We start from the raw sequence: 26,669 nt of genomic DNA on the forward strand, positions 1-26,669 counted from the left end.
TCTGACTGTTTGGGGGTCTTTTATTCAATGAAATTTTGAAAACTTGATTGTTTTGTTGGGTAATGTGATAAGATATGGTAGAAAAAAAATTAAATAGAAACAGTGGTCATTTAAAAGAAGAGATGTGCGGATTCAGATGAAAATAGTGGTAGTAGAGTGTTGGAACTAAGGCAGGCTTGCAGAGCGAGTGAGATACTAGAAGAAATACAGGAACAGAGTAGAAGAACTTGGAGGGACACAAGATTAAATAGCTTATAAAAGCTGTTACTACTGAATCTAACTTAAACTTGGAAGTTGGATTCTGTAAGCTTGTGTTCCTGATACCTAGTCTGACCTAGTACCTGGTGGTTTATTTTCTATTAAAGGTTTTTTTCATCTGTAGCAGTAACTAATTATTTTCTCAGTGTTTCTCCATTAGTTTCAGTGATTGACTCCTCTTCTAGAACTCTAATATCTTTAGTCTTGTTGGTTATCAGGATAAGATGAAGTCTGAATCTGCAACATGAAATTACAGATTTCATGCTTTCTTCCGAAGACCTTTTTGTTACTGCCATAATTACCTAATGCAAAAAGAGTGGATGAATACTAATAGATTTTCCAAATCCATTAAGATTTCCAAAAGGAAAAGGTCTCAAAGTGGCCAGTAGTTTGTTGCTGCTGTCTTTTCAGTGCATGTGTGTAAAAAATTTAATGCTAATTACAGGATTGTCTGCTTTTTTTGACACTGTCTCTGCAGTAGAGTGTAAAAGTTTTATTTCTTTAATTGGCTTATTTTATGAGAAAGAGGGACTTTGATGAAGAAAGCAGTATTGGCATGGTAGATTTCACTTAATTGCAAATTATTGTTTCTGTTAACTTTATAGGTGAGCTTGTCCAAATCTCTCAGAGATACTACAAGTAGACTTGCAGAGTTGGGGTGGCTGCATAATAAAATCAGAAAATATACAGACCAGAGGAGTTTGGATCGTGCGTTTGGACTTGTGGGACAGGTAGGTCAGCTAAAAAGCTAATATAGCTACAGTACGCTGATCTAGTTTCCCTAAGAAACTACTGAGTAAATGCAGTACTAGAATTATGCATCAGCTTTGGAGCTTGGATCATGCATCATTTGATTCACTTCTTTTATGGACTACTGCTTTTGATGTGGGTCTTAGACTGAAGGCAAAGGAAAGGCATTTGCTCTTGCTGGTCTTAAGGATTTGCCCCTGTCATTTGTAACCAGAAAGTCTCATGCATAGTTTCTTTTTCTTAATCTTCTTCTTCTTCAAAAAAAGAAATAATTATCATGCATATTTATAAAGAAAAACATTGCTTAAATGGGGTGGTGGCATCCCTGAGCTGATTAATCACCAATTCAGTTGTTAGTGACCTATGCAGGAGACATTCTTGTCAGCTGTTGTTGATGTTCATGTGTTAGGACTGCACTAACTTACGTAAAATGGAAATACCCCATTATCTTCTGCCCTTTCTTTGGAATACAGCATCAAAAGAATATTAATTTTTGTTTTCATAGGTTTCATCATCATGATTTATAGTCTACAGTAACTTCACTGCTGCTGTAATACTCAAAACCACATTTACTGCTAAGGCATTCCCGTTTCCTCTCACTTGCTCCCTCTGTAAAACTGGATATTATCCCTTCTGAGTCGACAGAAATGTTATCCTTGCCTCTAGCCATAACATCCTACCTAATCTGCCAAGAAATTGAAGTGCTTCTCCCTTCAATCTAATTTTTCTTAAGAGGTCAGTAGAGACACTGTAGTGCTTCCTACTTTTCTAATGTTTTATTCTGTTCCCTTCTGTCTCTCTAAGTAACCATTTTAGTTACATATAAATAATTATTTTTCTAGTAATCCAATTCTGATTTCCATGTTTTATATGGTAGTGCTACTGGATATGAATTTTCTTCAGACTGTCCCCCTTATATCTGGGTGAAGTTTCTTATTCTTTATCTAGTAGCTTCTGGATTATGCTTATTTTTACTGTCTCTGGCTTTAATCTTCAAGTTTACAGCAAGGGGAGAACTGTAATTCTTCAGTGAATTTAAATGTGGAGTACCCCAGCCTCCATATGCAGGTTTCAGATCCTGTGCAGAGGCTGTGCAGTTAGTTAGCTATGCTGTTAGCTGAATCTGCATAGCTCTAATGCTGTTGATTTTGCTTGAGGCAAGCACTTGCATATATTTCTAGGACATAAGCATACAAATGAAAACATATATTCTGCTCCTACTATCAGTATCTGGGCACAAAGAGTATATACTATTGCTCTTCATAGCTGTTATAGCTGAGAACTCCAGGTGCTGCACACTGTGCATTAAGGAATTTAGCACAAGAATAAATATTGTATTATAAAGCATCTTTTGCCTATGTTTTAAAAGGATGCTTATTTAAATCACACATAGGAGAAGGTGTCTGTCACCTCTTTTGTTATGATTCTGGTGACTATTTTTATTCCACAAAATGTCAGGTATTGACAATTATTAGGAGTAGAGATAGAACAGTATATTACATTTTATATTTTTCTACCTTTGCTGATTAGTATGTAAGTTCCTCTTTGTCTTCAGAAAGCAGAAAGACTAATTGACAACAATTTGTCTTGTATTTTGACATTTTGCCCATTTAGATCCAATTGAGGTATTGGGCATTTTAATTTTTTTCTTATGAACAAGCATTCTGTTTCCTTCCTGAATTCTCTTTTGCTGCAGACAAATTAGAATTCTAGGATAATGTCCAGTTTTTCTGTAACAGTTTGGGAAACAAAAACCTGTAGTCTGTGACACAGGAATTGGCACTGGATGTGAATTTTAACTTCTAAAGCTTCTCTGAAAAATTGGTGGCCAGTAGATCCTAAATCCTTTTAGCTCCTGAATCTCCTAAGTCAGTGATTACTGTTCTTCTGTTTTGAGCAGATGTGTAGTGCCTTTGAGTGTTTTCTTGGAAACTCTGCTCTGCCCTCTGTCTTGGCAAGTGCTATTTTAATAGGTTCAAAAATGTACTGAAGAAGCAAGTGAGAAGAAATGAAAAGTGGAGTTACACGTAAGGGGATTTCTTTTTGTCCTTCAGTATCCTCTGGAATAGAGTGAATGTCAAATTTCTTTGTCATTTATAATGTTGAATTGAAGAAAGGAACCTCCTTTCCTTATAAAGGATATAATGGCAAGATTAATGACTTTTTTTTTTCCTAGGCTTAGCTGCTTAGCAGGAAAGAAGATTTATTTTCTCCTTGTGCTTGTAGAAATGATCCTCATTTTTAAATAGTCTAGTGAATAAATATTTTTCTTCAAGCTTTAAGGTCCTTTCAGTGAAGTTTTCCTTTTTTTTTTCCAAATTATTTTGACTATGAGTTTAAAAGGTGTTGAAGAGAACGTCCTGGGAAATTTCCCAGTAAAAAAACCGTATTAAAATAGATATCAAAGTTGTTAGCTTAGAATTGGTTAGAAATCAGTCCTGAATGTGTGTGTGGACATAGAAGTATGCTTCCAAGAAACCAAATATATAAAAACGTTAAGCACATTTTTGGGGGTTTTAAAGTCCAAAGTTTTCAAGTTATTCCAAAATTAATGAGCCGTATTTTTAATTCTGTTTTGGAAAATGTGTTGCAGGATTTTTTTAGTCTGTATGTTAGGTTAAGGCCATTAGAAAAATAAAGGAAAACCCCAGTACCCCAAACTATGGAAAACTCTTTGTTACTAAACAAGTACTCTTTCCAGATTTTTTTTTTTTTAAATCTACCTTTATTTATTTTTAAACAAACCAAAGTAGCTGTGCCTAGAATTGTTTTACAAATAAGCTTTGCTTTAGTTCAGGCCCAAAGATACACTTTGTGTTATGCATTTCTTCTGTGTCAAGTGAAGAATCATACACAGCTGTGAATTGATGAAAGGACAAAAATTTACCTGATCCAGCAGCAATTACTGGAAGTATTTTTCTGGGCATTGTTTTCTTATTCATGTCATATAGTCTACACTGTAAATATAATGATGGTTGCCAAACTTCTGTGTTCTGTTTTTAGAGGTCTTCCTGAAATCGAAGCTCTATTACTTTACTCCATACTATATTTTACATGGTTATTAAAAAAGAACTTCAACTGGGTCATGTTGTAATTTGCACATCCCTATGATAATTATTAATGCTGTTATTGAGATGGTATATCTATTTTAAGAGTTACACTTGTCATAGTGTAATCTGTTCATAGAGTTAAGACAGCAAGAAACAAAGTAACTTGACAATTTATATATGTTTCTGGAAAAGATATGTGCATCTCTTAGGGCAGCATTTATACTTTATACAGCTTTCGAGAAGTTGGCTTTTATGCTGCAACTGGTAGCTTGATTCCCTTCAGGAAATTCCTGACTACCTTGGAAGTATGGTGATAGAATTAAAACTATTCTAGATTAAATCAGAAAGATTTTTCCTAACTATTTTTCTCATTTTTTTTCTTTCTTTTTTTACCTTCCTCTTCCTCTTACAGAGTTTTTGTGCAGCCTTACATCAGGAACTTAAAGAATACTACCGACTTCTGTCTGTTTTACATTCTCAGGTAAGTTAAGTGGTCCTTGTTCAACTTTCCTGTTTTGCTTTACATTATCAAAAACCTTCTAGAAGACATACCTCTATTTCCGTTACCATGTGAAGGGTGTACAGCAGTTTCTGTTGACAATGGACACGATGTTTATAGTATGTTCACCTAGATGCTAGCTTTAAAATAAAATACACTTTTTTTTTTCCTGCTTGTTTTTTTCTTTTTAATGTAGGGCTTTCAAGGAGTTCATTACTTGTAATGGAGAAAAAATTATTCTGAGAATTGATCTAAAGTTAAATTAAACTGGCTTTTAAAATTCTAGCTTCTAAAAATCTTTATGGTTTAAGTCATAGGCTTTTGTAAATGTTTTTAAGGCATCTGTTCCTTTTGACTCGCAGTTCTTTAAGGTTCCTAACTTTTGGAATGCCTATCATACTTATTTTTTGCTTGTTTTTCCTGGCTGCTATCCAGTTAGTCTTTTTGTAATTATTTTCTGCTCTGTCTAAAATACGTTTGCTCTCCTGGCTTGCTGGAGCTTTTATTTATTCTAACTTTTAAAACTTCTTGGCCATGAAAATATTTATGAATTCTTTGAAATGCAGCTTCCTCTACCTTTCCTGCTCCACTGAACCTTTCAAAAGAAGAGATGAGTATGGTGGGAGTGGAAGCCTGTAAGGAGGAAAGGAAAGGAAAGTTCTGGATTATTTTCAAGCTGTGTTTGCCTTTGTGGTGGGTTGACCCTGGCCAGCAGCCAAGCACCCACCCAGCCTCTCACTCACCCCTGCCTGTTCAGGAATGGGGAGAAAATTAGAAGGAAGACAAAAAGACAAGCCAATCAAGTTAGTGACAGTTTAGAAGGGAAAGCAGAAGCTGTGTGTGCAAGGAAAGCAAAGTAAGGAATTCATTCACTGCTTCCCATCAGCAGGCAGATGTCCAGCCGCTTCCTGGCAAGCGGAGCATCAGGACGCTTAACACTTGCTTGGGAAGACAAACTCCATTACCACAAATGTTCCTACTTCCTCCTCCTTTCGCTGAGCTTTTCTTCCTGAGAAAGCTTTTTGTTCTCCATATGCTTGGAAATGGTTTCCAAGATTAGTTGCTCTGTCAGCATCCTGGGGAATGAAGCAAGTCTCACCAGTGTGTAGTTTTATGGCTCCTTGAAGAGAGGAGTGAATTTGCTTTCTCCAGTCATCAGAAACCTCCTCTAATTACTGTGTTGCAGAGATAATTGAGAGTGGCCTTGCAGTGGCATTGGCCAGCTCCCTCCTCAGCACTTGTAGATGTATCCCATTAGGTTCTGTGGACTTATGCATATCCATTTTTTTCAGTGTTCTCTAACTTGATCCTTCTCTACTCAAGTCTCCCTTGTTCCAGACTTCCCTTCTGATCTCAGGTGATATCTGATATCCCCAACAGCAAACACTATCAAAATAACAGGGCATGAAAGTCATTAAGTACCTCAGCATTTTCCACTTTTCCTGTCACTGCTTTCCCAGCAGCATCCAGTAGTTTGGACACACATTTTTCCCAGTCTTACTTTTACTGCTGTTCTTGTTTGACTCTTCATGTTCTTTGCCAGATTGATCTCCAGTGTCGGAGTTGCTGAGTGTATTGAGCCCATTGATTAAGTGCATTCTTCCAGGGAACAGTCAGTACAGTGTCTGTAATGTACAGTTTTGCTGCAGTAGCATGCTGGAGTTTCATGCTGGAGAATCTAGGTCCCTAAGCACCTAACTGAAGGAGCTCCCAGGGTTATGTTGTGTTTGGATTTTCAAGAAGCCCCTGGCAACATTCCTCCCTAAAGGCTGTGAAAGAAAGGAAAGGAAAGATCCAGCAGTGGAGGAGAGATTCTTTTATGACTTGAAGACTGGGAAGGCTTGAAGGTCATGCTGCAGGATGGAGGAAAATACCCTGTACATTTCAGTTGAAAACATGTAGGAAATTGTGACTTGAAATTGAGTGTATGCTGCATCCTTAGATTCAGGAGATCATACAGTCTGCCAACTTAGCAGTTATTAGCTGCAGTTCCAGTTTGCAGTTCAGGCATAGAACAAGAAGAATCTTGTTCTGTACTGGCAGGGTTCTGTACTGGGTTCTGTACTGTCTTTTTCTCTATAACTTTTTATAATGTTCTCATAGCTTCCCCTGAACATATTTCTGCCCTTGAAAGAGTATTTCTGAGTGTACTGTGTACTGTTCCAGAAGCTTTTCAGGTTTTTTCCTTGCAGACTGTTTGCACACTGTCAGCCCATTTAAAAGTGTAGTTCCATGATGAAGATGTACCATCTCTTACCTAAAGTCAAAGTATGGGTTTTGCTCATGTGTCTCTTGTCATTGCCAGTTTCCAAAGAAAAAAATCCACCTATGGACCCAAGAGCATCCAGAAACTAATGTATTTAACTGGCTTTAAGGCTGAGCTTAATGTGGATAACACTGGTCTTAAGTTTAATGGATATGTTGTATTTGAACAAAAAAAAAAAGGTGCTAAGTATGAAAGCATAGAATGAATGTGTTGTCATATACAGGAAACAGCATCTTTTCTAAGAGTTAGTCTGCTTGGACTGCTCTAGGAACTTGCTTCTGTATTCTTAGGTTGTGTTCTTGTCTTGCTTATCTCATCTGTACTTGTATGAGATGTACATTTGCACCTCAGATGCAAATATTTGGCTTTCATTTTCCATGGTGTTGGAAGATTGTCACTTTGTGACAGATTTTTCTTATTGTATCTTTTCAATTTTTTTTCCAGTGGTGGTAATTCTATAATCTGACTGTATGGCACATTACAGGCTATCTTGAGTTCTGATGGCTTCTGGAGGAAGACATGGAACAGAATTTGTCCCATGTTGAACTAAACTAAGCTGAGTGTGCAGTAATAAAAAGTCTACCTCCTACACTCTGCCTTTCCTTTAGATGTTTTTCTTTACTCTTTTCTGAGCATCTTTGACCAGTATTTCCTGTCTTTAAGGATCTCTGCTCTCTTTTCCTTTGCTCTTCTCTCCTTTTGTGACTATCTATCATGTTACTTTCTTTAATTTTCTTGTCATTTTTACTTTGTCTGCCTTATTACACTTCTGTTTGTCACTATTCTTTCACCTGTGCTTGATTCTTTATTTTCACTAGGTCGGCTCTCAGGTTTTGGCCCAGAGATTTACTGAGAGAACACATAACACTGCGTATTTCAAGTGTATTGGTAAAAACCTGATGTTTGAACTCAAACTATGAAACATCAGTTCTGCCTCAGTTTTGCAAGCTTTGTTCCTTGGCATGTCTTTGTCTTTGATTTCAGTTGCAACTGGAAGATGATCAGGGTGTGAATTTGGGACTTGAGAGCAGTTTAACACTTCGCCGCCTTCTAGTCTGGACATATGATCCTAAAATAAGGTTAAAGACCCTTGCAGCACTTGTTGATCACTGTCAAGGTCTGTTCAACATTACTATTTCTGGGAAGTTACATAACTGAGTAGTTGTGCATGCCAGAGGTGGATATCAATAATATTATTTCTTGTTTAGGGTTTGTGGTTTTTTTTTTTTTTTTTTTTTTTGTTTGGTTGGTTGGGTTTTTTTTTGTGGTTTTTGTTTGTTTGTTTTGTTTTGTTTGTTTTTGTTTGGGTTTTTGGGGTTTTTTGTTTGTTTTTTTGTTGTTGTTTGGTTTGGTTTTTTGTTTGTTTTTAATTTTGAGTAGTTAATCCAGAGGATTTACTCTCTATTACTTTAAACAAAGCGTGGCAAATTGTAGTGCTGTTTTGATGCATCCTTATTTCTTGCTTTTTTGAAATGAGAATGTACTGGAGAGATCCTTCCGATTTTAAGCATGCATTTTCCTTGCTGTTTTCAATTAGTCAATTTAATAATCTTTCAGAGAATGTTACACTTAAAGAATCCTACTAATACATTATGAAATTATTGGTGTAGTCTCTTTACTATGCATGAGTATTATGCAATTCCTCTATATATGATGGCATATAGAAATCATTTGCAACTTGTTTGCAGATTAATGTGAAAGAAATCTGCAAATAGTGTGTGACTGTTGGTAGTCCACAAGAAAGTGCTGAGGAGTTATGTTGGAGTTGACCGAAACTTTGGCCAGTAGCTGATCCTTAGTCTATGCTTCTCCCTGAGGGTACTTCAGATTTGTGAGGTTGTGGCCCTTTAGGAAGACCATCTTAACCAAAAAAACCCTACAACATCTGCTTTACCTTGATTATTGGAATCTGTAACAAATTTTAAAAAAAGTAGGCTTTACTTTTTAAGACATCCATGAAAACTTGGAATTCTACAGTCTCTGCTGTAAGGAACCTTAATATGCAGCGTAACAGCAGAGCAAATATTTGTTCTACTTTTTGGATTTTTCTTTGACAGCCTCTTACCTTTTGATTGTGAGGAAACAGGAGATATTGCCTAACAGAGCAATGGTGGGAACTGTAGCCAAGAAGCAAGAAAGGTATTTGTGTGCGTGTATGCACACAGAACATCTGAGAGCATCAAGTACAGGAGGGAAGGAAAATGTACTAAAGCTTCTTTGATGCTTTTCTGGTGGGGACAGTGAGAAAGAAAAGGAGCATAACATCAACCTTTGTGTGTTATCTGATGCCTTGAAATTTGCATTCCCCCAAGCTACCATAAAGTAGACAGAGAATTCTGCTTAATGCTTTAGTGAGATTAATAATTCATGCCTTAAAACCTAGGAGAATTCCCTGTTAACATTAGAAAATGTGCTTTTGCTACATTTTAGAATTGCTGTTCAGCATGGTCTGAGTGACACATGACTAGCTAAAATCAGCTGAATTTAACTGGTTTTCCTTCATCCATTTCTGTTCCCCTTCCCTATAATCTTTCAGGGAGAAAAGGTGGTGAACTAGCTTCAGCAGTTCATGCCTATACTAAAACAGGAGATCCCTACATGAGGTCTCTGGTTCAGCACATTCTTGGCCTCGTATCCCATCCTGTACTGAATTTCCTTTACCGCTGGATATATGATGGAGAGCTGGAGGACACATACCACGAGGTAACCTATGTGCTAGGGGAAATACTTGACCTCTGTTTGCTTTGAGGTGTCTGTGGGAAGCCTAGAGGAGAATTTGAAAAGTAGACAGTGATGAAAGTGTATAATATATGAGTAAGCAATACATACAATAGCAACATGAAATATCACTTGAATTCATGAATTCAGTCAGTTTGATATTTGCAAGTTGCAGTGATGTAGCACGTTGTCTTCAGTAAAGCATATCCTGGGTCTTGTCTAGTAGAGTCAGAATACTGGACTGACAATAAGTGCTTGCTTTTGAAGAAAGATAAAGTAATTTCTCTAAGTGTTCTTGCTTAGTGTAACAGTAGTAATGTATGCAGAGTTCTTTGTAACTGTTTAGAATGCAGGCCTTATATTTGGAATGAAGTTCAGAGTGTTTTACTCTGCTTACTGTAATCCTCAGCTTGATAAATAACTTCAGTCTGTCAAATTGGGTAGAAGAGGTTTATGGTTCCAGAGTTACTGTAGAAACTGCAGTGATTTGTTGTGATTTCTGTAACTGTAAATTCCAGCAATTGTCCTTTTTCTTACAAATGTTCTTATGCATTTTTAAGCTCTCCCAACACTTTTGTCTCCTATCAACAGAGTCTTTTTAAAGTGACTCTTTTTTTTTGTTTTCAAGAAGCCAAAGAATCATTTTTTAAAATTATTTTAGCACTTCTGAGACACATCAGAGCGATTTTATTTGAGAGTGAAATGTGCTGTCTGTATCTGTGCTTCTTTTGGTCAAAATTTCAATTAGTACAAGTCAGCCACACTGAGCTTTGAGATCAGCATTAGGAGACTTGTGTAAAATCCTTTTCTAGTAGTGTAGTAGTTCCCAGTTATTCCTCAGACATGTGAGGTGTTATTGTTTTTGGGTCTTATGTTTAGATTTCAACTCTGTTTAAAATTTTACATGTGCAGTGTAAGAGTGTTCTTAGTACTGGAGATCACTGTTGGATGTGTTGTACTGAAAACTACAATTTTCATACCATAGACACAGTTTGTGAACAAAGACAATTGGCCATTCTTGGTGGCAGCGAAAAAAGTTCTTGTCAAGAAAATGGATATCTTGTTTGACAGGATGAGGACAGGATCCATCCAAAAGTCACTTTAACAAAACTAATGAAGTAGGTTTAGTTTCTTACAAATCAGAGTATTCTGTTTTATGGAGTTGAGAGACTGTAGCATTTGATCACCAGTTCAATTGCAAGATTTTTTTGGGTTTTTTCCCCTTCTGCAATTCTACATCTGTTAGAATAGGAGAAATAATAGTGATAAAAGTAGAACCAGGAAGGTAAAGCATATTCTATTTTGAACTTCATCTCCTACCCTAACTGTATAATTGTTGGAAAAATGCTACATGCTTCTGTATTTCATAGTGAACGTTTTACAGCTGGTACACTTTGACCTGAGGTGGTCAGTGTTTTGTAACATATAGAGTAGATTAAACTATGTGAGCTGTTCTGACTTTTTCCTTCAGAGTTCACATTGATCAACATACAATTTACATATCCATTGCTAGGACAACTCTGCATGTTAGCTATGCAAGTAAAAAAAACCAACTCAAAATATTTTTACAGTTTTCTTAATACAGAAGTTAAAGTCTAGGGTAGAGAGTTTACATTAATCTTTTGTTGTTAAAATTTTTTCAATCTTCAGTTTTTTGTAGCTTCAGATCCTACAGTTAAAACAGATCGGTTGTGGCATGACAAATACACTCTGAGGAAATCAATGATCCCTTCTTTTATTACAATGGAGCAATCAAAAAAGGTATGAATCCAAAAGTTAATCTGATTTGTTTGTTCTGTGCTGCCGCTAAGATTTTCATTAGGAAAACAGAGGCCAAATTTAACAGTAAATATTCATCTTAGGAATTTTAGAATTGTTTGCTGAGGAAGGCTCTAAGACTGTTTCTCCTTTCCATTCTCTAATTGTTAAACTTTGTTGAAGGAGATCTCAAAGAGAGGGAAAAGAAGTTTGTGTTTAAAACCTTTTTGTGTTAGCATTGAAATTCTGGGTTGCTGTGGTTGGAATTGTGAATCTAAGAGCACAGAAAGATAAGAAAATATCTTGTCCTGGTGGCTGTGGGTGGCTATTTTGTTTAGGTTTTTTATTTCCTTATATGCAAATAAATTTTTTTTTAAATGCTTCTTTGTTCAGGTCCTCCTAATAGGAAAATCCATAAACTTCTTACATCAAGTTTGTCATGATCAAACTCCATCCACAAAGGTGATTGCTGTGGCAAAATCTGCAGAGTCTTCAAAAGATGGTAGAGTATTAATGTTATTCAGTGTCTTCTTGGGGGTTGGTCTCTTCTCCCAGGCAACCAACAACAGGACAAGGGGACATGGGCTCAAGCTCTGCCAGGGGAAGTTTAGGTTAGATGTTAGGAAGAAATTCTTTACAGAGAGGGTGATCAGGCATTGGAACGGCCTGCCCAGAGAGGTGGTGGATTCACCATCCCTGGAAGTTTTTAAAAAGAGATTGGACATGGCCCTTAGTGCCATGATATAGTAATTAGAGTTGGATCAGGGGTTGGACTTGATGATCTTGGAGGTCTTTTCCAACCCAATCTATTCTATGATTCTATGATTCTCTTTGAATTGAGCTCTGTACATTACGTGGTTTAGATTGTAAACTGGCTGTTTAAATAGTGGGGTGGAAAGAAGTACAAAAGTGCCATCTGCCCTAAAATATAGATATTTTAATAGATACTTGCTATTTGCAAAAGAGGTATGATGGTGCATGTTCTGTAATTTTCTTAATTTGGTAGGTTTGCTGGATAGTTGGTACTGTGCTGAATTTCTGGATGAAACCATTCAGAAACCAGTCTGCCTTCAGCTGACTTTGGTTGAGAAAGCTGGGGTGGGAGCAGGGATATTCTGGAGTGCTGCAATAAGAATTAGTATGTTTGACTTGTCATCAAATATACTCCATCATACAATTCCTTAATAATGCTGAATTGATTCTGTGATTGAAAAATAGTAAATACTCAGTTAGTTGTAAGTTAGAGAATGAACAATAAAACCAGGACAGAAACCTGTCTGACCAGTATGACCAAAGCAAATTGAGTATGGAAGGTTAGTAAAATTCTTCTTGAAGATTACTTAAAATTGGGGTTGCCAGCTGTTGATTATTAAACCAAAATTTAACTATCAGAATTCCTTCAGGTTATTTTGTTTTATGTAGAACAGATTCCACTTTTAATTAGTGAGAACTTATATACTATTTGAGGTTTTTTGGTGGCATATTCATTGCAATGAAATTAACATTGTTATGATGAAAGAGAGAAAACTGTAAACATTTAAACCAAGGAGATTTTATATGTAAATTAAGCAAAGAATATGTAGGATGCTGCTACATCTAGGAGAAAGGACAACTTGCTGCCTTCTGATGAAAGTGGTATTTTGCTACTATAATTTCTTTTGATAATTTGTTTAACATACCAAAGATAGTTTAATTTTGAAGATGTGGCTCACTGGGATATTTTCTCTGATTTAAATATTTGGGTTTCAGTCAAGTTGTTGTTTGCTAAGAACATGCTTCTTTGCAGTTTGACAGCTTGTACCATGTATTTTCTGTTATTCCTCTACTCAAATGTAACTTTATTACATATGACTTTGAAGCTTGGTTTTGTGGGATTGTCTTTTTTTTCCCCTCTGCATTAACCTTGGATTAATTTTTATATTAAATCTTCACAGCATGGACTTCTAGCATGAAAGATGTTCTCTCCATGAAAGATGTTCTAATAATAAAATCCCATTCATGTCTGGAAGAATGTCATCTAACAATGTGATTTTTTTGTACCATGTGCAGTGCTTGCCTAGTCAAAGATGTAGTTAAAGTGCAGAGAGGGGTCAGGGTTAAGTGAATGCATTTGAACAATCATCTTGCCAGCTACTCCTGAAAAAAGAAAAAAACATTCTTTGGTGACACTACTTTCACTGCTTTATGCAGCATTTATGGCCATGCTTTTCCAGTACTTTTTTTTTTTTTAAATTTGTACATGTTTCTCGCTCCTTGGTTGAATGGGAGATGGGCACAAATATACGTTTCTTACTATTTAGAGGACAAGAGCTTCAGAGCAAATACATTATCTTAAGTGCTGAGACTAACTGTTTGAGACAGAAGTGTAGTTTTAGAAATAGATGTTACTATGTGCAGTGTGCTAAAGCTGTGCTGAGCTCATGGTCTGCAGCCTGAATACCTCATGATATTGCACTGCTTTAATTCTGTATGAAACTACATTTGTGTTTAGGGCACTTTACCCATTTAATCCTGAAAGAACATTCTGTGTCAGCCGTGTTGGAAATGCTTCCTTTCTTGCTTGTCTGTACCATCTGACAATATCCTGAGCATCCCTTCAGATCATTACTGATTATAAGATATGGAAAGCTAGGATGCCATCTTGAGTTCTGGATGCTTTTTCTCTTTTAAAATCTGACTATTTCAGGGGTTTGGCTGTATTTTTTTATTTCTTTCATTTGCTTTGGAACCTGAGCTGTCATGTTTCCCTGGTTTCCTATTGATGCTGAAGTAATCATGGTGTAGAAAACAGTCAGAACATGTATTAAAACAGGAAGTTAGAGATAAAAAACTATGTAGGAGTTGGTCATCTTGCTGTCCCAGTTTAAATGAGACAAAGGTCTTTTGCTGAGGATGAGTTAGGAGAAAAGACCCAAACTTCTCTTTCTAAACAATTATAAATCCAAAATTAAGAGGCTCTGATTGAAGGAAAACAAATTATGGAAAAGGGAAAATAACAGCCCTTTATTAAAAGGTATGTGTGTATTAACAGAAACACGGAAAAAAACCAAGTAAAACAACCAAGCAATACTCCTATACCCACCAATAATCCCCTTCAAGAACAAACCGATAAACCAGCAAAAGGAAGAGTAAACAGTTCAATTTTTGTGCCCCTTGGTGCAATTCCAACCACAGTCAATAGGAGGCACTGTTGGGTCACTGGAGATGCAGAACTTGTAGTGTCCTATAGTAGCCACCAGGTGGCGCTGTTGGATCACTGGAGGTGCAGAACTTGAAATGTCCAGTAAAAAACAACAACAAAACAACAACAAAAACACCCCTCGGTTCCCCTTCCCTTCCCACACTGGGACGGGGTGGGGGGGGAAGGGAAAGGAAGGGAAAAAACAGCAATCAAACAGAAAGTTCTCCCAATGGAAGAAAACTCACGATCTTCAGCTGGTTAGAGTTCACTTTAAGCAGGGCCTGCAGCCAGCAACAGCTGAGCAGAGAGCAGCAGCAAACTCCCCTCCGACAGGGAAAAAAAACCAGGCAGCATCTGCAGCTCGCAGCAGGTCCTGAGCCCACCGGTACACCAGCCTCTCCTCCCCACCTGTATGCCAGCCACACCCCCAGCCCACCAAAATTCCTCCTCCCCCATTGCCCCAGAGACAAGAGAAAAAAGTAGACTTTAGATCCTTTATCTACCTGTTTCCTAGGAGACTGACCTCTCGGCCATTAGTGGACTGGATGATTCTTTTGTTCACCTGATAGCTACCTGACGGGCACACACACAGCAGGGGGAAGGGAAAGAAAAAATTCCTTGCTAAAATCGGGACTATGACACTTGCCTGACAGGGAATTGTAGCACTTGGGGAAGAGGGATAGTAAAAGAGGCAGATAAAGTGACCTGACCCCAGCTCCCACATCTAGCTCTCTGCGGTTTGGGAACTTCTGAATAGACTATACACTACATTCAGTAGCAACTCGTGGACCTGTCTGTCAGTGCTTCTAGTCTGACCCTTTTTTTTACCCATTTCTGGCTTTTCAGTGTCCTAATACCATTTTGCACAGTTTTCCAAACTTGTGCCCAGGCCTCTTGTTTGTTGATGCAAACAACCTTTTTGGCAGTTTTGCACGTCAGGCAGGCATGTTGCATTTCCTGTGCTGGTATGTGTGTACAGAGATGGTGCATTACAGGTACCTGTGTAAAATTGAATTTTCCAGTCTGAAATGAAGGGCTGTGGCCAGGTCACTTCCTTCAAGGCAAGGGGAGCAGTACCAAGGAGAGGGGAAAGGCTTTTTTTTCTGCTTGGTACAGTAAGAGGTTGAGACTGGTCTGTGTGTTCTCAGTCATAGGTGCTGCCTTACATATGCTCACTCCTACTTGAGTGGAGGCACAACCAGCACATGTGACATGGGAGGCTTGGCATAGGCGAGCTGGGAAATTGACTGCTGCCTGTTGACTTTGCCTGTGCCTTGAGCCAGTCCTAGATCTAACCTTTGTGACTAATAGTGCTAGCTTTTAACTCATTTTGGATTGGTTTGTTCCCTCTCTTGTTTTGCCTGCTAGGCTCTCTTCTTGAGGAAAGACACCTGCAAAAGATCACTGGGGTGTTGTAGCTTACTGTGTTCTGTCTATGAAACTCTGGGGTTTTTTCCCTCTTCTGGAAGTTCTTCCTTCTTCCTCCAAAGCCAGCAGTGAAGCTGTGTGGCAGATCAGATGGCTGGTGCCACTGTGCACGCAAGCAGCCACGCTTGGACCCATCTTTTGGAGAGAGCAGTAAATTGGACAGGATCTGCTGACAAGGAAAGAGCAGATGAAAGAATTTACTGGAGATTCTCACTGCCCTGTTGTCCTATAGCAGTGACACAAATGCATTTGCATGAACTGATGTCTTTCCCTTTTTCCCCAACAGTGGGAGCACAGCTGCATGCTTCCTTAGCTGAGCATACAAGAATTGCTTTGTCAGATCACACCAGGTCTCTGCCTTTGCCAGAGTAAGCAGAGATCTTGGTGAGCTGTCTGTCTTGGTTTGCTGTCACTGACTGGAAAGGGGACTTTGAGGCATTCCTTACTGCAGGCTGAATTAATTCTCACATCCCTAAGTTTGATGCGTTACTTGGCTATGTACTATTCCCCAAGTGTAGGGACTTTGAGCATAGCAAAGTATTGTAAAAAGTGTCATCTCTTTGACATCTCTGCATATTCTTGCACTTTTTTTGTCTTATGGAGAGCTTCACTGATTACTGAATGAGAACTTGGAAGCCTCAGGGAATGAACTTGAGCCAGACATTGTGAATTTTTCCTCATGAAAAAGTGACTTCTTTATTAGAACCACTGTTAATTTCTTCAGTTTATAAGCATTTTATTAATTGTGGCTGAATGTCATCAGAACAACACAAAACTTGGTTTTAATTTTTCCTTTCTGCAGTACAGGTTGAGACTAATCCTGAAGCAGGCAGTGCACTGTCCTACACTAATTTGGTATCTGGATTTTTGTTTTTCACCTTTAGAGAAATAGTTGTGTAATTAAAAGTCATTGAAAGTGGGAGTAAATCCTTCAACACTGTGGAAGGTCTGAATCTTATCATAATTGGAAATCCACTATTTGGAGTATTGCTCCATGTTGCCTAAAGAGGCCACATTTCTTGCTATCTCCTGACAGCTTTATTGCAATCCCTTTCTTAATAAGCTTATAGTTGTAGAAAATAGTGAAATAAACTTCCTACTAAAGGGCAATGTCCTGCTTTCTGTCCCCAAATTGCCATGCATTAAAGGTGGAAAAGAAAATATCAGGTTGGTGGCTGTCCCCCAGGTAACAGAAGCATATTCCATTTTCTCTCATTCTCTCTTATATACGGGAACTCTTTTCTGTTGAATGTTCTGACATTCTGGTTCTTTGATTTATTCCCATAGTCCCCTGCCTTAGAAGTGGCTTCTGATTTAGATTCCCCCACAAAGCTTTTCCCTAACTCTGAGCTTTTAGATCTCCTTCAAATTATTTGATTTTGTAAATTGCAGCACTTCAGCAAGCTTAGAAAACCCCAACTTTTTGTGTAAAAGTGATGACTCAGTGTAAAAGTATGAGCTGTTACTGGAAAGTACAAACTGGGCACTAATTAAAAGTAATTCTGTTGAAGTATAGGCTGCTTTAGACTTGCTTTCACTTTGGCTATGGCAAATGTATAATATAGTGGATCAGAAGAAACAGTTTTTCTGTTTGCATGTTTCAACTCCAAAGCTTGTTTGCCACAGTTTTGAAAAACTACTAATGTAATTTTAATCTATCTTTCCTTTTTTTTTTTTTTTTTTAAGCTGCTGATTTGTTCACAGATCTGGAAAATGCCTTTCAAGAGAAAATTGATGCAGCTTATTTTGAGACGAGCAAATACCTACTGGATGTTCTCAATAAGAAGTACAATTTACTGGAGCACATGCAGGCCATGAGGCGCTACTTACTACTTGGTCAAGGAGACTTTATCAGGCATTTAATGGACTTGCTCAAGTAAGAGAATTGGGAGAGTAACTATGTTGAATTTCTGATGCTTCCAGATGTGCATGATCAGCACAGAAACTCTTGCTTTTGGAAGAGGTCCCTTCTAGTATCTTGTTCAATTAAACCTTTGAGTAATAACCGTTACATTCTATTTTCAGCTTAATTTCTTTGACTCCGAGGCTCCAACTTTGTTCTTCCTTTTTGATAAGAGGTATATGCAGTACCATTTCACAATGTCTTGAAAAGTTGCACTAATATAGTTATCTTTATTCTGGCCCTGTGACAGACAGCCCCAAGGATGTTAGCATTTCTCTTGCTCCTGTCAGAGCAAGTTTAAGCAGAAAATTTCTGGTGCTCTTGATGCCATTAGTTAGCATTGCTGGGAGTGTTAGGCCTTTGTATTTTGGAGTTGTTTGGTTCAAAACATGGTGTCAAAACCCCTTAATGCAATTTAAAAAGTGTAATTGATGCCTCACTACCCTCTGTTCTAAGTGCTCAGGTGCACGTACAACTATTGGTTTCAGATCTTAGTGTATTTGCAATCTCACTGCTTTTACATGCTGATGCTACTAATGAAACTTAGCCTGTCAAAAATGTTGTTTCCAAAGCTTGCCTTTGGTATAGAGGGCAAGCTTTGTAATACAGCTTCATTTAACTTGTTTGTAAATCAAAATCGTCTGGTGACGATTCATGTGGGACCATGCTTTTTAAAGTGAAAATTGATGTTAAGCAGAATAGGGTTGGTTTGTGGAGTCAGTATATTTGAGGCAAAAGTAGTGAGAGGCCTTTCAGTAGTATCCTGAGGGAGAGAGTGCAAGAGTTGCGTGTTGCAACTTTGAGTAGTTTAAGTTAAATAGAAAGTAAATAGTTTAACCTAAACTTTGAATAGTTTAAGTTGCATAGAGGGGGTGGGTTTGCGTGGTGTCAGCACTTCTAAGCCCAAGCTATCAATCAGTAAGTTTCTCAAAACTGAAATGGAATTACTAGTTTGGTGTGTTAATGATTTAATCTACCTCATTTTAGATATGAATGCAACTCAAATTACAAAATAGCTAAGATAGCAATCCTGGTAACTTCAAATTACTGGCATTAAGTTGAGGATGAAGTTACTCCTCGTGGTTCAGGAGTATAGCTGTATATGAATAAATGTATTCTGTTCATACTCTGCTCAAGTATTTTGCTCACTGATTTCCTTCATGAATAAGACTGAAAGAGTAATAGAAGTTTTGAATGTCTGTCAGAAAAGTGTTTTGCTGTGTGCTGCAGTTACTGCTGAACTGCTGCTGCAGAATACTTCAGTGATATGCTCTGACTGTTTGTTTCATAACCACCAGGCCAGAGCTTGCACGACCAGCTACAACCTTATATCAGCATAATCTAACTGGAATCCTTGAAACAGCAGTGAGGGCAACGAATGCCCAGTTTGATAATCCTGAGATCCTCAAACGATTGGATGTTCGACTTCTGGAGGTCTGTTCCATAATGGTGACCCTGATCTGAAACATACCTTTGTGTGTGTGTGTGTGTGTACATGCAGTCATCTGCGTGAAACAGAACTTTCATATGTGTATATAAACACACTCCCCCCCTCCCTTTCCACTGAAATTTACTTTGAATGATACAAACCTCATTTAATAAGTCTTCTTTTCCCGTTTCCTGTCTATTGTCTATTTGTATTTCAAGCTGTGGGTTTACAGCCATTGACAATATGCAGTTGAGTATTTGGGGCCTAACAGGATTTGATGCCCTGATTTGAGGTTCGGCAAACAGCTCTCGCTGCTGTTGCTCTTACCAGAATCAGGATGGGGAGGGGCTGGTTGGAGTGTTTGTCTCTGCCTGTAGTTACAAAGAGGGAAGCAATGAAAGCACAACTGGTGAGAGAGACCTCTGGTAAGAAACTGGAATTAATGAGAAAGCTCCAGTCCCAGAGGTGGGAGTTGAATGAAGAGCTGTAGCATCTGAAATAAGTCTGTAGTCCTGCCCAGGAAGTTTTTCCTTCCCTTCATTTTTCATTACCAGCTTCAAAGGAGAAACACTGACATTACAAACATCAACATTTGGGTGAGATGAATCTCACCTTTGTATCAAACTCTGATTAATTTTGCTTAATCTACTGCTTTCAACAAGGAACTCTTGTATGTATCTCTTATACATATGGATGCTTGTTTTGTCATAGGCCTTTGAGGAAAGACTAAGCAAGAGCTAGTCTTCAGCACTAGTATGTTCTGAATATGTGCTTGAGGTCGCATATATTTTTATTACAGGTATCTCCTGGGGACACTGGTTGGGATGTCTTCAGCTTGGACTATCATGTTGATGGGCCAATAGCAACGGTAATGTTATATACTGCTGGCTGTGAGTGTGTCTTGATTTGAATTGCTGAAAATCTTTTTATTGAAATAATCTTTTTTGTTCTGTAGTGTGAGATCAAAGAATTTCTATTTATTTTTTGCATCTAGGATGCACCTCCTGTAAAAACAGTTAAGCCAATTCTTATAATTTAACTGTGAGTTCTTGAAAACTGCATTTAAAACAACCATTACTGAAAATCAGTAATTAATTTGTTTAGCAAGTACTTAATAAATGGAGTGCTCTTCTTTCCTTGTTACTAGTCTGTAGATGCTAACTTGGGATGATTTACAATTACATATCTGAGGAGAGAATATATTCGAGGAAGAATATATTTGAAGGGAATGTATTTATGTTGTCTAAATAGCATTTGATAGGTAGTGTTCACTAGAACTACTGAGAAATCAGCTGCACTGTTGATCAGAATGCATTTAGCCTCTGTTAAGAACTTGTAAAGAACTTTTTTTAAAGTAGGACAAAATGTGAGCCTGACAAGCAGAAGGAATCTTCATATGTAGTTTTAAGAGCGAAGTGTTTAGGCGTTGTCATCTTCACCCTTTCTTAGACTTCCAGCAGTACCTTCTGCCTCCTTGAATGTTACGAAACTGTTCAGCCCTCAAGGAAGGATCTTTCCAAAGCTCTGAGGTTTCCAGAATTTTTTTTTTTAACAAGGTTTACCAATAAACTGCATGGATCAGATAAGATGGACTGTGAAGAGGTTCTTGGTACTTCAGAACATATGGTATGTCTTTTAAATTTGTACTGATATTTTCTTTGTTTTGTAGGTGTTTACGCGTGAGTGCATGAGCCACTATCTAAGAGTATTTAATTTCCTTTGGAGAGCAAAGAGAATGGAGTATATCCTTACTGATATATGGAAGGGGCACATGTGCAATGCAAAGCTTCTGAAAAGTATGCCAGGTGAGAGGGGCCCTAATGGATGATTTACTTGCAAAATTGATTTAGATAACTGCATCTTATTTTAAACCGTGTATTAAGAGGGGGGGGGAAATATCTGTTGGGACAGATGAATTTTGTATTTCGCTGCTTTTTGACTGGCTGTTTAACGAATGATGATGAAGGTAAAATAACATCATTGTAAGTGGAAGTTTCCTGTTTGTTAATGCTTGGTCACTGAATTGAAAAGTTGCACTAATATAGGTATCTTTATGCTGCCTCAGTTGTGAGACTGTAACTCTTCTTTCCCTTTTTATTCACTCTTCTATCCCTTTTTATTCATCTTCTTTGATGCCTTTCTGTTTGTACCCTGCATTTCCCACTCTCTTGCTCTGTCTGTTAACTAGTAAGTCTCGTGCATGCGCACTTTGGAATTTACTAGTTTTACTTTTATTCATTCCCTCTGCTAAGAGCAGAAGAGGCTAAGAAGAGAAAGATGTTTGACAAGAAATAGGAAAATTCTTAAGTGTAGTGGCTCTGGTGTATGTTTAATGGACTGGGACATCCTGATCCTGTTTCTCAGTGGAGAATGTCATATTTGTCAGCATCTGTAATGGCTCACTCTTGAAAATTTTTTCTAATCTGTCTGCGTTTTTTCAGTAAAAAATAGCTACAATGTTCTTTGCTCATCTGTTGCCAGCTAATATTGCTGCTACCATCTAAGATTAGTGGCTGTTTTATGAAGTATTCAATCTGGTAGAAAAAAATTTGCCATGCTGATATGTGGTTGTGCTTGTCCTTGCGGTCTTTAACATACCATCTTTTTGAATTTTTAACAGAGCTTTCTGGGGTGCTGCATCAGTGTCACGTTCTGGCGTCAGAGATGGTCCATTTCATTCATCAAATGCAGTATTACATTACATTTGAGGTATACTCTATCCACCCAATTAGTTACTTAAAAATGAAGTACTTTTAATATTCTGTGTGTGTTGTGTATCTTAACTTTCAAAGAGCTTGTCATCGAGCAAATCAAACCAGCCCAATTCTGAATCATTGCTCCAGGTGCTTGAATGTTCATGGGATGAACTCTGGAACAAGGTCCAACAAGCACAGGACTTGGATCACATCATTGCAGCTCATGAAGTTTTTCTGGACACAATCATAGCTCGGTGCTTGCTGGATAGTGATTCCAGGGTAAGTCTTCTCCTTTGCATTCAATTGTAAGTTTATGATCTTGGCTTATGTGTTAGGAACCACCTTCCTCTACATGGTAGGAGCAAAGAGAAAAGTAATTTTTCTTCCTTTGATAAAAGGTTTTATAATGGTAAGTTCTATACCTGCTGCCCAGACACGGTGACACGTGTTGGCAATAAAACTTGCTGCCATGTGGGCCAGTTCTTTTTGGTCCTAACAAGCTACGTGATTATGCAACCACTGACTTAGGGCTTTGCAAAACAGTCTCTCCAGCTATGTGTAAAAAAGATTTTTTTTTTATATACTCATATTCTGGAGAATGGTAGTAACTTAAAACTCTTGCTGTACAATTGTTTCACTATTTTGTTTTCTGTGTCACAGGTACTTCTGAACCAGCTTCGAGCAGTTTTTGATCAGATCATTGAGCTCCAGAATGCCCAGGATGCAATGTACAGAGCTGCTCTGGAGGAGCTGCAGCTGAGGTTGCAGTTTGAGGAGAGGAAAAAACAGCGAGAGCTTGAGGTGCAGTGAGGATATTACTAGAACATGGAAATTAATTGGGGCAAATATACTTGTCTTTTGATATGTAGAGGTACAACAAAAATAAAAAGTGTATTTGGGACAGATGTAAAAGTCATTAGCGGTAGCTAGCGACTGCAGACAAAACTGCTGAAGGGTGGTTTTGATTTTTGTTGTGCCCAAAATCTCTGAGTAAGATTTCTCTAGTGGACTTTGAAGGATGAGAAATTTGGGGCTCTTTTGGGTGAAGTAAATGAAGGAGGCTTTAATGTTCTGAACCCTTTTGCCTAAAATACCAGAGCTCCATGTCTGCTTCCATGCTGTCAGTCTGTGGGACATGCAAGTGTTGGTGAGAGACTTACCTGCTTTGCTAACATCAGATTTCCTTCATGTGCTTCACAAACACCAGGGGGACTGATAGTTTCAGTATTGGAGGCTCCATCCCTGTCTTTCTTTAGCAATGGTTGATTTTTATAAGCATGGTTGTTTAGCTGGGCAGAAGGTGGCCCAATCAGCAACTTGCATTATGTAACCTCTTAACTCATTTGGTCTCTCTGTAGGGCAAGTGGGGTGTAACTGCATCAGAAGAGGAAGAGGAGAGCAAGAGGATGAAAGAATTTCAAGACTCAATACCTAAAATGTGCTCACAGCTACGAATACTCACTCACTTTTACCAGGTGCCTCTTAGGTTATATTTTTTTAAATATGCTAAGTTTTGATGTGTAGAAATGAATTTCAGATATTGAGTAGGTGTTACTTATGTATTCATGTGTGCAGTTTGTGGATCTAGGACTTCATTTTTTTTCTTCTCTATTTAGAAGCCTGTATTCAGTGTTCCTTAGTAGCCAAAGGTTTTTGTGATCATTTATGTTCACCTCCCAAAGGAGGAGTCTTTTCATGTAAGTCTCCTTTTTCCTCTAGTAGTGGAAGTAATAGCTATCTTTTGGTGTAATCTGAGGGGAAAAAAATAGAATTCCTTCTGCATTCCATTTTATATCACTGTCGTTGCAAGTCATTACTATTAAAGACTGCAGACAATTTCTTGTTAAAGGCCTAACACTTGGATTTCAGCTCACTGATAAGCTGTTGGGGGGAACATGCACAGGTTATTTAATGGCAATTTGTTCTGGCTTTGTCTTAATTTGTTATATCTGATGCTAAAGCTCCCGTTCCCCAGAAAAAAATCAGCTGTCAGATTTCAGGAAAAGCATTTCTGAAAATTATGTGAGTGACACAGCACTCTGTGCCACAGCAGCCTTTCAGATCAGCTGAAAACCAAACCCTATCCCAAATAATTTCTTGACTTTGACACGTGAGATACTCGTGATGTAGCTTTTAACCTCTTATCTCCTTTGGCATGCCTGAAGTTAAGTTTTTTTTTAAAAATTCTGATACTGAATTTGACTTGAAGCTGTAGGACCTGCTTTTTTCCTTGTTGCTGCTGGTATTTCTTGTACCTTTCTTGGGTTTTATATGCAGAAATACACATTTAGACAAATTTTCTAGTTAACTAAATGAGTTGGGAGTGATTTTGCTGGGTTGTTACCCATATGTTCCTTTTACCTCATGAGTGAACGATTGTTTCTAAAAGTTATAGCTGAGACTTTGCAGCTCTACAGCATGTGCAGAGCTCTTCCTAGTCCTCCTGTCTGGTGTTTTGCATCAAATCTATTCTGTATTGCCTATAGCTTTGCCAAGCTTTAATTAACCTGGGTGGAGTGCTGCATTGTCAAAAGAGTTTGGTTCACATGGGAGTTTGAAGCAAAACAGAGCATTACACCTAGATTATAAAATACCAGTGGCTTTTGTTGAAGGCTGTAGAGATCCTGAGCTTTGATGTGAGGGCTTAGATTTGGAAGGAATTTGCTGCTGGGTCCAAATATTGCAGTTTTCCCTGCCCCCACTTCCTGAAGGAAATAGAGACAAAGTGTTCAGGTGTAGGCTGTAAATAAATTGTAGCTTGTGTGCTCTACAGGATTGTTACAAGTTGGCAATGTAGATTCTGCCTGCTTGGACTGTATTCCTGCTGAGCCCTACTATGGATCTTCCATGCAAGACTTCCCTGGCCAGCCTTGGTCATCTTTGGAAGTAATGGAGTACTCTGGTTATGGGCGTGTCCACATGAGTATTTAGGTGGAGACCAGGAATGAGCTCTTCAAGTGAATCTTCTCATCCTCCTTAAGTCCTCTCCCTTCCTGTATGCTGTGGGTCTCATGCAGTCCCTTGGCCAAAAGGGAAGGTGGGATCCAGAAGTGTGCCTCCCACATGCAGAGTGCAAGTCCTCCATAAAAAACACTCCAAATACATAGTCCAGTCTGTAGCACTGACTGCCCTAATGCTGTGCTGTTCTGGGGTGCCACTTGTGCTGTGCAAGCTGCATCAAATAGGTATGTTTGAAGCAGGCAATGCACTAGCACTGTACATGTGTCACAGAAACAAGGTGAGGTCTCCTGTTGTCACAGGTTGGGTCCTGAATGGCGTTTCAGGACGGTGGCACAGAAGCATCTCCTCAGTATGCTTCAAAAGACTGAGCTGTTTGCACTGAGTCTTTGATGTGTGTGGTAGGTATTGGAAGATAAAGTGAAGCTCTGGATTTTTGCAGAAAGAATGAATCCAGCATAACTGATTTGTTAAGCACAAGGGTTCGTATCCAGCTGTTGCCTTTACCTGTATTCCCTCTGCCTCCTTACTAGGTCTAGGCTCCACCTGGCATTCTTGTGCAGAACACATCAGGGATGTTTCCTTAGTTGTCTCTTGGGTTTTTCTTTCTCCTTCAGGGAATCGTCCAGCAGTTCTTGGTCCTGCTGACAACCAGTTCTGACGAAAGCCTTCGGTTCCTCAGCTTTAGGCTGGACTTCAACGAGCACTATAAAGCCAGAGAGCCCAGGCTGCGGGTGTCGCTGGGCACCAGAGGCAGGCGAAGCTCACACATGTGAACCGGCTGCCAAGGACTGCACCTCGGTATCCAGAGGATGTTGGACCTCTTGTTGGACACAGCAATCAGTGTTGACATAATGCAACCAAATCGTTTGTGGTCGGTGTCTCCCATTGCTGCAGACAACATGTGTTCAGTCCTGTGATTGTGTGACACTGTATAGCAGAAAGCAAAAAAAAAAGTAGGTTTTTTTACACTGATATTTCTAGAATTACCAGACTAAATGGGCTGGTAGAACCTCATCCAATCTACTTGTTAAATCATCCTTTTAAACAAATGCTAATTTTATTTGAAGCTTCCTGAGCTCTTTCCACTGTAACTTATATCTGTGTCAAGGAAATCGCATCTTTTGTTTATAGAAAGCACCATTTCCTTTTTTAACAAGAAAATAAGAAGGTTATTTTTTCTATATGTACTTGTTCTATTTGAAGAGAGCTTTTGTTAAAGCCAACAGATCAGGACCCAGACCTATTGTCCTTGTTAAGAAGCTATACAGCATTTCGTTATGCTGATTTTCAATGTTGTGATGTGTTTGACCGTGTAAGAAACTTTGTATCAGGAGACATAAACTTATATTTAATTTTTTTGTTGTTTTCAAATTAAAAACCTGGAATAAAAATTTAATGGGGAAATTCTATGGTTAGTGTACAGGAGCAAACTATAGAAGCAGAGTCAGGAGTGTATCTGTTGCACATATGGTCTAAAAAATGAAGTTAAAGCCTCAGTACTGTGAAGGAAAGTGTTGGTTAAGATCGAATAATTAATGTTTAAAATCAGATATGTAGAAACAAACTGACTAGGCTAATGTTGACTTCATTCTCTTTCCTATTTTTTCATTGTAAATATTTATATATTGCTACCCAGAACTTGGGGAAAGGGGAAATCTTCTTTTGCAAAGTTGTCATTATATAAGGTCATTTATTATGTTCCACAAGTGCAAGCTTAGAAAATAAAACCACAATTATCTTTCAAACTTGTTGCTTTTTGCAATTGAAAGTTT

The 26,669-nt window shown here is 38.2% G+C and overlaps 1 protein-coding gene across 1 annotated transcript in view; it reads left to right on the top strand.

Annotated features, from left to right (window-relative positions):
* TUBGCP3 (tubulin gamma complex associated protein 3) overlaps positions 1-26,642 on the top strand; it is a 50,374-nt gene extending 23,732 nt beyond the window's left edge. The window contains exons 8-22 of the mRNA XM_050333026.1: positions 864-989; positions 4,471-4,539; positions 7,808-7,940; positions 9,360-9,526; positions 11,192-11,302; positions 11,693-11,801; positions 17,595-17,784; positions 19,110-19,245; positions 20,040-20,108; positions 20,910-21,045; positions 21,861-21,949; positions 22,084-22,215; positions 22,597-22,737; positions 23,295-23,411; positions 25,512-26,642. Coding sequence (XP_050188983.1) covers positions 864-989; positions 4,471-4,539; positions 7,808-7,940; positions 9,360-9,526; positions 11,192-11,302; positions 11,693-11,801; positions 17,595-17,784; positions 19,110-19,245; positions 20,040-20,108; positions 20,910-21,045; positions 21,861-21,949; positions 22,084-22,215; positions 22,597-22,737; positions 23,295-23,411; positions 25,512-25,670 — 1,884 coding nt within the window. The 3' untranslated portion in view covers positions 25,671-26,642. The remainder of the gene's footprint in view (positions 1-863; positions 990-4,470; positions 4,540-7,807; positions 7,941-9,359; positions 9,527-11,191; positions 11,303-11,692; positions 11,802-17,594; positions 17,785-19,109; positions 19,246-20,039; positions 20,109-20,909; positions 21,046-21,860; positions 21,950-22,083; positions 22,216-22,596; positions 22,738-23,294; positions 23,412-25,511) is intronic.
* Positions 26,643-26,669: the final 27 nt, after the last annotated feature.

This window comes from Myiozetetes cayanensis, unplaced genomic scaffold (genome assembly GCF_022539395.1).
Source record: "Myiozetetes cayanensis isolate MyiCay16 unplaced genomic scaffold, myiCay2020 scf5-8, whole genome shotgun sequence".
NCBI classification, from domain to species: domain Eukaryota; kingdom Metazoa; phylum Chordata; class Aves; order Passeriformes; family Tyrannidae; genus Myiozetetes; species Myiozetetes cayanensis.